Source organism: Tenebrio molitor, chromosome 8 (assembly GCF_963966145.1).
Source record: "Tenebrio molitor chromosome 8, icTenMoli1.1, whole genome shotgun sequence".
Classification (NCBI taxonomy): Eukaryota; Metazoa; Arthropoda; class Insecta; order Coleoptera; family Tenebrionidae; genus Tenebrio; species Tenebrio molitor.
The window spans coordinates 7,764,055-7,775,767 of record NC_091053.1 but is presented as its reverse complement, the minus strand read 5'-3'; the positions used below and the strand labels follow the sequence as shown (position 1 = coordinate 7,775,767).

The following is an 11,713-nucleotide window of genomic DNA, read 5'->3' as shown; positions in this document are numbered from 1 at the left end:
TAGAACCTACAAGGTACCGTTGTGGCCAACGTCCACTTGACTTACTGTTATGTAACGAAAATAATTTAATTTATGATATCAGTCTAACATCTCCCATTGGTAAATCTGATCATGTAGTAATTGAATATAAACTCCAATTGCTAATAGACAACAAACCTAAACAATTTCTGAAACATCTTAACATCATTAATTATACCAATCTTAAGGAACGACTGAATTCTACTGATTGGTCCTGGGTTTTTGATGCGGATGATTCAACATCTTCTTGGAATTACTTCAACGACTTACTATCATCAGCAGTCTCTCAAGAAACTATTACTAAAGTGGTCACGGTCAACCCTTCTCATCCCTGGATAGCTCTTGATTTACGTCGTCATGCTAAAATGAAAAAAAAGTTGTGGATGAAGTTTAAATCTTCTAACTCTCCTGTTGATTATCACAACCATCCTAAATTTTCTAATAAATTATCCTGCGATTTAAAAAAGGTCAAATGTTTGTACGAAAACAGAATACTTAATAGTAATAATAAATCCGTATGCAAAAAATATCTTCCACAGTTTCGACTCCTCGTGTACAAAAATCTGATGGATCACTCAGCGAATCTGACCTAGAGACAGCCAACATTTTGTCCAATTTTTTTGAAAGCGTATTTGTTAAAGAACCGCCATCTCTTCCGCATACTATTCACAGACCTTACGTGCATGATTCTCTAGAAACTGTAATATTAAACGAAAACTTACTACTTGGAGAAATGTACCGCATTAATGTAAACAGTGCTCCTGTCCCTGACAATATAACCGCAAAGACACTCAAATTTTGTGCTGATGCCTTAGTTCAACCTCTGCTCCACATTTTCAAACTCTCTTTCCAGTCTTCGTCTTTACCTTCAGGGTGGCTAAAAGCTCTAGTAACCCGTATCTACAAGAAAGGAGACAAAACTTTGGCGTCTAATTACCGTCCTATAAGTTTGACTGACATCCATATGTTGCAAGCTCATGGAGCGAATTATCTCTAAACAGCTTACTGAATTTGCATTGAATTGACAGTCGTTCTATATTGTGAAGTGAAGAGAAAAATTGTCATCGAGGATGCTGGCGGGCGAGGCAAGATAATGTCGAGGATGTTAAAGGATTTCGAGGCCAAGGTATACACAACATTTTTTGTGCAACCGAAAATTTGTAATTATAAAAAACCGGGATTTTAGCATAAATGCCTTTTTGTTTAGACTTAAGGCCGATGAGCGAGAGTCATTAAAAGCTCGATTTAAGTAAAATACGGCATTTTGACAAACATTTTTCTTTTCGCATTTAAACTTGTCACAATCTAGTGTGGCAACAAGCCAGAAGGCCTGATCTTCACGCACCTGTCAAGCCTTCTCAACGGTACACGCAGCGACCACTCTTTTCGCCAACACTCTCCCTAGGTCAATAACTGCCTGATACAACCTTCTAACTATATCTCTACTTCTGTATTCAGGCAAAATGCTAACTACTACAGTCAGCTCCAACAGACCGTCAACTTGGCACACTTCGAAAAACGTGCAAACAACGTAATCGTAATATTCGGTGCAAGATTTCACCGCCGATGCTTTACTGCTCTTAGCGATTTTGAAGTGAACAAAAAGTGTTGCATAATCAGTTGTAATATACAGCCTGAGAGGCCGATTTCAAGTTGACCTGCGACGATCGCACTTGTTGTTGTCATGGTAACAACGCAAGAGAGAAAGATGACTCATATTGGTAATTAATGTCTAGGACAAAGACAGCTACACATTTGCGCTGAACCACCTATTTGCCACCATGACTTGAAATCGGGCCCTGAGTCAGCTAAAACAGGTCACTCGTATAAAACAGAAACTAAAGAATAATTTGAAATTTTTTGTGGTAAATTTAATGTGTGGTACACTCTCATTGTATGCACATTTTTTTAGAATTCTATGATAACCCTGTTAGGAGATATTAATTAAAACAAAACGACAGGTAAAAAAATGTTGTGCTAATTTATACCTCTTTATATTCAGTTAAATGAATTGTTAACTCCTGTGGTTTTCCCGGCCCCCGAATCCTTAGAATCGGTCTTGTAACTAGCCCTGCAATAGTTATTTGGATTACTTGTTCAGAAAATGATATTTTGCGAGTGTGAGTGGGTATTGCGTAGCCAAGGCGCTAGCCGCGGCGGAGCAACACGAGCACTCGCAAAACGTTTTCTGGACGTGTAGGTAATCCACAAAATTTTTCATGCCGACAAATTTAAATCATTTTTAAAAAGTAAAAAATTTGTTGCACAGTCGGAATCGAACCAGCGACCCTCGCGTCCCTGAATTGAATTGAATTGAAAGGGCTTTATTATAATTTCATTTATTACATTTCATTTTTGGAGGATGTCCAAGTTTCTGCGCTCAGCCTTGAGTCTTCTTCGTTTGGTTGGCTCCTGTGGCCGTTTTGCAATTTTGTTTTACAATACAAAAATTTCCGATAATAATGCGGAATTTGGAAAAGTGCCCCGAATGCTTGCAGCGTTTCCACGTTGAATGGCAAGGAAAATCCTCTCAAAAAGGAATTTCTTTGATTTTGAATCACCTGATTCCGCAATAAGTTGGTTAGCCTAAGGTTCCAAAGGCTAAACCTTTAAATACGTAATTTGAAGAAATAATTAAACTATATTTGCTCTGTTTGCGTTTGCAAGCCATTCAGCGGCAAAACCTAAAAGTTCAGAAGTTTTCAAAACCTAACTGTCTGCAAGTGTATCTACAATAGTTACGTCCCAAACTAAAGGTTGACCTTTAATCCATAGTACTAAAGTCATCCCATCTGGGCGTTTTCTATCATCCCGAGACAGTCCGTTTGGATCTAAAGTTGAATTAACATGAATAGAAGTCAAAGACCGGTTGATAATAGAATTAATTTCAGTGTGTCTGGAAAATCTACCACTGCTTTTTGAACAACCTAGACCGTGGATGCCAATTTCGTCAACTTTCGCATTGCATTTGCAAATACGAGGTGTACAAAGATTACAACCCAATCTTAAACCAATACAAACTTAGAAGGAAGTGTTATCTAAAAGATTACCAATATTAGGAGAAGGTATTGCATGTAACCAAGATTCTGATTCTCTGCATTGCAAAGCCTTAAAACGAACCAAGTCTCTAGGTAAATAAAAAATTAAGTTATTGACATTTATTCGTTTGCTATTGATATTATCATTCAATTATCTTGCGTAAACTGCAAAACTTTGGAATCTCATATGATTTGGTATTGTTAATTAAATCATATCTCACTGATAGACGTAATTATGTTGAATATAAGGGTTTCAGATCAGTTGAGTATATTTCAACGAGTGGGGTACCGCAGGGTTCAGTTCTTGGGCCGCTGCTATTTCTTATGTTTATAAATGATCTTGTGAGCTGTACTACTTTAAAATCTCTTTTGTACGCGGATGACTTAAAAAAATTTAATATTATTAATGCTTACACAGATTGTGACACTTTACAATTTAATATTGAAAGTATTGAAAATTGGTGTAAGAATAACAAGTTAGCTTTGAATATTAACAAATGTAAAGTCATGACATTCTCTCGTAAAGCTAACCCTGTCTTGTACAATTATAGCATAGATGGTCAGTTGTTAGAACGTTGTGAAAAAATTAAAGATCTTGGTGTGTATTTTGACTGTAAGTTGACATTTAATGCCCACATTGAATATATCACAAATCATTGTTACAACCTTTTAGGATTTCTTACACGGAACACTGTTTTAAAAACTTTTTACAATGCTTTTATTCGTAGCAAGTTAGAGTATTGTTTCATTGTATGGAGTCCAACCTACCAAAAATACATTCATATGCTTGAAGCTGTTCAGAGAAAATTTCTTAAAACATTGTATTATCGTCGTCATCATGAGTATTTGGCCCATGGATATTGTTATAATAATTTATTAAATGAGTTTGATTATATATCGATAAATGATCGCCGTACACTAGGTCAAATGATTTTTGTTTGTAAAATTATAAACAATTCTATATCGGATGAAAATTTACTTTCATCTTTGAACTTTAATGTTCCTAGACTGAACAGCAGGAGTACGTTAACATTTTACTTGCCATGTGTCAATACTCGTCACTGTGCTAATGGACCCCTAGTTGAAATGTGCCGCAAAGTGGAATACCTATTGTTGTAATGTTGACATTTTTTGTTCCACATTAAAACAAATTAAAGATAAAGTATTAGAAAATTTGGTCAGTTTTGGGCGTGAATGAGTAATTTCTTTCTTTAGTATTAGATTTTTGTTTTTTTCTCTCTTATTTCTTTTTTGTTAATTTGTTATTATTGTATTTCGACTGAGTTAATTATATTTTAGTTAAATAATTGTTATCCTGTAATTAGTAGTGTGTACCTACTGTTGGATAATAAAATTATTATTATAAAATAAATTTATTATTATTATTATTATCCTAATTTTTCTGAAATTGTGAGATTGTTGGTCTTTCCTTCTCATTTTCTACATCCTAGACTGCTAAAGCTTCATCATAATGGTGAATAATAGGCTCATTATCCTTTGAATTTAATAATAGAGAAACAAGCTTTTTAACACCATGAATTGAAGATAGGAAAGCAGGGAGGCAAATATCGGAAATGCGGCGACTTCCCAGTGCACCAAATCTAATCTAATCTAATCTATTGTAAATCAGTTAAACGTAAATTAAGTATTCTTTCTAAAGAAAAATCAATTGAATTAACATAATTAGAAAATTTCCAAAATAAAGTTGTTCTTAATAAAAAATTAAAATTTGGTATGAAAGACAGTTCTTGATTAATATATAAGCCACGTGTCTGCTAAGAAGTTTAGCTTTGTTTAAAAGATTTTCAACTGTAATTAAGTATAGTTTTTTCGACAGTACAACAAGAGATCTCGCATTTGTGAAAGTTTAATTCAAGACAAATTTTCCTGGATTATTTGATAACTTTCTTAAAGTCGGACAAAACTACTTTTGGGTGATCAGCTAAATACCAAATATTCAGTTGAGAATCCAAAGATAAAATAATTGGTTGAATGGCAAGACTAAAAATCATAGGCCCGCAAGGATCTCCTTGCTGGGCTCCAACAGAAGAAGAAATTAAATGATTAAGAGTAAGAAAGTGGAGTTGACATTGCACTTCTTTTAGAATACAATCCCGTTCAACTGAGTTAAAAGCCTTTTTGAAATTTTTAAGAAGAATTTAATTTTTTAAATTAAGAAGAAAGAATTTAAGAAGAACTTTGCTACGGTTTTCGTCGTTATTCACAAAGGTTTTGTGTGGTATGAATTGCTGCGTCGCATCCTAGTTTAGTTGCCATTCCAAGTTGGTGTGCAGATAAATATGAATTTACAATATTAGGTACGACTTTGAAAACAGGCTAGCTTTGAAGTCAACTTCGTAAACAGTTTCCGATAGTGTACAAAATAATGTAATTTTGAATGTTATTGTTAGAAAGAGGTACTGTAGCAGGTAGTCCTGCCTACTTTCTTTGTGAGAGGGGTGAAATCACCCACTCTTATTTAAGTCGAGATATAGCGGTAAAAACCAGAGTCTACCACTATCCTTGGTACTTAACACTTGTACATCAACATTTTGTCATACAATAAAGTTTTTAAGTAGTTATACAAAGACGACTATATCATTTGAACGGCTAATATCACCACCCAACAGACATTAATCGTTCATAATTTTGGTCCTTCGAGCCGGATGATTAAATCCATATCACACGACGGTCGTCTAGTGTAATAACAAGTGTAATACAACAACAATTCAAGAAACAGTTTCGACACCCAGAGGGCAGCAACGATTTCGTCACCTTCAGCAAGGGCAAAAGGGCAGCACGAATAGTCACCGAATTGGGTAGCAGCGAAGCGATCATCACTCAAGACATCAACAAAGGTTAGTGGCTCTCAATCCTTTCAATTTCCCTTCCAAACTGCATTACTACGTACGACTTCTTCTATTGTTCCTAATTTCGCAAATTTTCATCTCGACCACGTAAATCAAATCAATCATTATGCCCGAGACATCCTTATTAGATGAATCAATTGCCAAATTAGAGGCTCTAAAAAGGAAAAGAACCTCATTAAAAGCTAGAATTACGCGTATTCAGAACTTTGTGTCTAATTTTCAATCAAATGATAATGATGTGTCTCCACTAGAAACTAGAAAAACATTCATCGAACAAATATTCAAAGAATATGACGAGGTACAGACTGAAATTGAATCACTCGATCTTTCATCAGAGGCGATTGAGACACAGACTCAGGACCGCGACGAAATTGATTTAAAGTATCTCGATGTATTATCATCAATTCAAACAAAAATTAGACAAACGACGCCTCCACCGCACACTGCGGCCACAGCGAATCCTAACGGTAGTTGTTCCAGCGCTAATTCACATTGCTCTAATCGTGATCAATCAATCAAATTGAATCTGCCAACTTTAAATTTAAAATCTTTCACTGGTTGCTATAAGGAATGGTTGTCATTTCAAAATTCATTTAAATCCATTATTGAAGACGAAAACAACATGCTAAACAACTGTCAACGTTTCCAATATTTGCGATCATGTTTATCTGGTGAAGCTTTGCGAGCAGTCGAGTCATTAACGGTGTCATCAGAAAATTATAATGTAGCGTGGGATATCTTAAAGAAACGGTTCTGCAACAAACGGCTGATCGTTCACGATCACATAATAGCCATCACAAAGGCACCCCAAGTAATTAAAGCCTCGCATTCGTCACTTAGGTGTTTTTTAGATACGTTGAATTCAAATGTTGCCGCGTTAAGACAGCTAGAAGTACCGATTGATACTTGGCACGCTCTTCTAGTCGTAATAATTGTGGACAAATTAGACGACAATCTTGCAAGAGAATGGCAGGCTACATTAACCGACGAGGTTCCAACTTACGGTCAAACGATCGAATTTTTAGAAAAGAAATGTCAGTTGTTGGAATCCTTAAATCTATTGCACCCCAAATCGAACGTCAATCCGAATCACAATAATGCAAAAAACAATATGTCACAAAAACGAAGCACTACATCTTATGTTGCCACAAACAAACTACATTGTACATTTTGTAAAAATGACGATCATACAATCTTTCAGTGCAATGAATTTACAAAATTAAATGTAGAGGAAAGAAACGCTCAAGCTCGAAACCTGAAGTTATGTCTTAATTGTCTAAGAACCAATCATTTTGTTAACAACTGTCAGTCCAAATTCAAATGCCGTAAATGCAATCAAAGCCACAATACGCTGCTTCACAAAGAAAGACAAATCACGCAAACCAATGAAACACCAGCACAGGTAGAAAGTTTAAACGCTCATTCTATGAGGTCCCAATCATCAATTATTTTGTTATCAACCGCGATCGTTCTCATAGAAGATCGTAATAATAAGTCACATAAATGTAGAGCTCTCCTGGATGCAGGGTCCATGAACAGTTATATTACGTCATCATTTTCCAAAAAATTACGTCTACAGCAGAAAGCCGTAAATATAACCGTTGGCGGAATTGGTCAAATTTCGACGAACATCAAACAGGCCGTCCAGGTAAACATCAAGTCTCAGTACAATAAGTTTTCGGCGAACTTAAGTTGTTTTGTTCTGGAAAAAATAACCGGAAATCTTCCCCTGGTGACCATAAACATGTCTGCAATAAATATTCCAAAGGAATTACAGCTAGCCGATCCGAAATTCTTAGAAACTGCACCAGTAGACTTACTTATCGGGGCTGATTTGTTTTGGAACCTTTTATGTCAAGACCGCAAGGAAATAACACTGAAGAACCATAACAAACTAATGCTGCAAAATACCCATTTAGGTTTCATTGCGGGTGGGTCACTAAATATGAACAATAACAATAGCTCAAGCACCTGCTCGCTTTCTCTAACGTCGGTAACCGACATTTTAGAGAACCAGGTGCAGAAATTCTTCGAACTAGAACAATGCAGCAACCCTTCCGAACAAAAATGCTTTTCAAATGAAGAGATTATGTGCGAGCAACATTTTATTCAAAATACGTGCAGACAAACAAACGGAAAGTTTCTTGTTAAACTGCCATTAAAAAATGATCCTCCAATTCTCAAGTCAAACCGCGATAGTGCTGTAAAGTTTTTTAACAATCTGGAACGAAACCTAAACAAAAGGCCTACACTAAAATCAGATTATGTGCAATTCATGCGGGATTACATCTCTTTGGGTCACATGGAGGAAGTTCCGGGTTGCGAATTAAATAAACCGAACTGTACATATTTGCCTCATCACGCGGTACTCAAGGATTCTACATCGACCAAGTTAAGAGTTGTTTTTAACGCGTCATTTCGCTCAGCTGATGCATTAAGTCTAAATGACAATCTTATGGCAGGACCTACAATCCAGCCAGAGCTTTTTGCAATTTTGTTGAGATTCAGAACTTTTAAATACGTCGTAAACGGGGACATAGCTAAAATGTACCGTATGATAGAAATACATCCCGATCACAGTGACTATCAACGAATTGTTTGGCGCGAGAACACCGAAGATCCGCTAAAAACGTATAGATTAACCACTCTAACCTACGGTACAAAACCGGCCAGTTTTCTAGCAACAAGATGTCTTAAAGAACTAGCTCTTCAAAACGTAAATCAGTACCCGGAAGCCGCTAAAGCAATTCAACAGGATTTTTACGTAGACGATCTTCTGACGGGAGGAGACTCACTTGAAAACCTAATCACTTTACGAGATCAAATAATTCAAATTTTAGCTCATGGTGGTTTCTTATTACGTAAATGGGCCGCCAATCATCCTGCATTAATTCCAGATAGTCACGAGCCTAATCTCAACGTCAGTTTCGATAAGGATGCTTACACTAAAACGTTAGGGCTTTTTTGGAATCCTAATCACGATTCGTTACGCTATCAGGTAAAACAGTGCGACATTCCGAAAAGACTAACAAAACGCGAAATCCTGTCTAAAACTGCCCAGGTATTCGATCCATTGGGTCTTGTGGCGCCAGTAGTAGTAAAAGCAAAAATAATCCTTCAACAGTGCTGGAGTTTGAAAATTGGATGGGACGATCCATTACCTGAAACTATTTATTGTGCATGGGTTAAGATCTTGCAAGAACTCGCTCACTTAAACGAAATCGAAATTCCCAGAAACATAATAAAATCAAGCCCCGTACAGGTGCAACTACATGGTTTTGGTGACGCATCGCAAATCGCATATGGCGCTGCTGTCTATCTAAGAACAACTGATCATAGTGGCAATCATCAAGTTCACTTAATTTGCGCTAAATCTCGTGTGGCTCCTCTTCGCGCTGTTACGTTACCACGCTTGGAGCTGTGTGCCGCCTTAACGTTGTCGCGATTATTTAATACAGTTTTACGAACGATAAATGTCAAAATTGATCAGCAATTTCTCTGGACAGATTCCACAGTCGTTCTGGCATGGATAAACGCTACATCTTCAAACTTACAAACATTTGTAGGAAATCGAGTTTCCGAAATTCAAACGCTAACGGATGCGAAAGATTGGTATCATGTCAAAAGCGAAAGTAACCCTGCGGATGTACTAAGCCGAGGTGCTTTACCTGGTCAACTCAAAACTAATAAACTGTGGTGGAACGGTCCTGATTGGCTGTCAGAAAACAACGACACTTGGCCCGTATCTAACGTAAATCTTTCGGATATTGAAATTCCAGAACGGCGAACTGTCACTCTGACCAATATTCATTCTCGCGAAAGACAACTACCGCTTCTTACAAAATTTTCAAATTACAAAAAAACTGAACGCGTAATGTCATGGGTATTACGGTTCATCAACAATTGTAGGAAGCCAAACCAAAGGCAAATCTCTAGTTCTTTAACATGTGAAGAATTAAAAGATTCCATGAAGGCCATCATGCGTTTAATTCAAGAAGTTGCATTCAACGATGAATTAGCTTGCCTTAAACAAAACAAACCGATTAACAAGAAATCACGTTTACTGTGCTTAAATATTTTTCTCGACAAGAATGATAATTTAATTCGCGCGGGAGGTAGGTTGCAAAACTCATCCTTAACTTACGATGTCAAACATCCCATCGTGCTACCAAACGATCACCATTTGATTGAGGCATTAGTCAAACACGTGCACATTGAGCAACTGCACGCTGGTGTTCAGGGAACTTTAGCCGCGTTACGTCAAAATTTTTGGATAATTTCTCCACGCAGTGTGGTACGCAAGATTTTGCACCAGTGTTTGCAATGTTTTAAAGTCAAACCAAGCGTTATGTATCCTATTATGGGTAATTTGCCCAAATCCCGTGTCGAACCAACCAGACCATTTTCAATCAGTGGCGTAGATTATGCCGGGCCTATTTACATCAAGGAATGTCGTGGTCGCAGTAAGCGTACTGTGAAGGCATATATTTGCGTCTTTGTCTGTTTTTCAACTAAAGCCGTTCATTTAGAACTAGTTGGTGACTTAACGACTCAAACCTTTTTGAATGCGCTAAAACGCTTCATATCAAGACGTGGTCATGTGTACCATCTTTATTCGGACAATGCTACAAATTTCGTTGGCGCCAATAGAGAATTACTGGAACTAAGAACATTTCTAAAGTCAGCTTCATTTAGTCAAATTACAGAAAATCTGGCTAATAAGGGTATCTCGTGGCATTTCATTCCCCCCAGATCCCCGCACATGGGCGGTATTTGGGAAATAAACGTAAAATCCATTAAAGGTCATTTAAAGAGAACAATTGGAGAAGTCGTGCTTTCCTACGAAGAATTGTATACCCTGTTAACAAGAATTGAAGCAGTCCTAAACTCCAGACCTTTGTGTCCCTTGAGTAACGATCCTAATGACCTTAATCCCATAACCCCTGGTCACTTCCTCATCGGAGAGCCATTAACTTCTATAAGCGAAAGAGATCTTACGACGACGAGGATCAACCGATTGACGCAATGGCAAAGAGTGGAACAGATGAGGCAGCACTTTTGGCACCGCTGGCAAAGGGAGTACCTTGTTCAAAACATCAATCGTTCCAAGCAGCTCCGTGGTTCCGGTTCCAGACCGTCTACCCCCGCCTTGGAAGTTGGTTCCATGGTGATTCTAGTTGAGGACAACACGCCGCCACTACAATGGAAATTGGGACGCATCGTAGAACTTCATCCCGGAAGTGACGGTGTTGTGCGCGTAGTGTCCGTAAAGACTGTCAATGGCATCTTCAAAAGAGCCACGCGAAAGGTGTGCGTTCTGCCAGCGAATGAATAGACTATGTTTGTATCGTGTAAATATTTGTTATAATTATGCATTAACCCTTTTTTTTACAATTGACTTCAATGTTTGTATTTTTTAATGTTTTTTGTCATGTTTATTATGTAACAATCCTTTTTCTAATAACCATGTTCGATCTTTGCTAATTCCAATATTTTTGAAGTCCGTGCCTTCAAGGGGGGCGGTATATGTACAAAATAATGTAATTTTGAATGTTATTGTTAGAAAGAGGTACTGTAGCAGGTAGTCCTGCCTACTTTCTTTGTGAGAGGGGTGAAATCACCCACTCTTATTTAAGTCGAGATATAGCGGTAAAAACCAGAGTCTACCACTATCCTTGGTACTTAACACTTGTACATCAACATTTTGTCATACAATAAAGTTTTTAAGTAGTTATACAAAGACGACTATATCATTTGAACGGCTAATATCACCACCCAACAGTGATT

At 37.2% G+C, this 11,713-nt stretch overlaps 1 protein-coding gene across 1 annotated transcript; it reads left to right on the top strand.

The window, feature by feature from the left end:
* Window positions 1–1,111: 1,111 nt before the first annotated feature.
* LOC138137010 (uncharacterized) lies at window positions 1,112–11,261 on the top strand. The gene is made up of 3 exons (XM_069056312.1): window positions 1,112–1,144; window positions 5,791–5,914; window positions 10,729–11,261. Exons 1-3 carry the CDS (start codon window positions 1,112–1,114, stop codon window positions 11,259–11,261), a joined length of 690 nt encoding a protein of 229 aa, XP_068912413.1.
* Window positions 11,262–11,713: the final 452 nt, after the last annotated feature.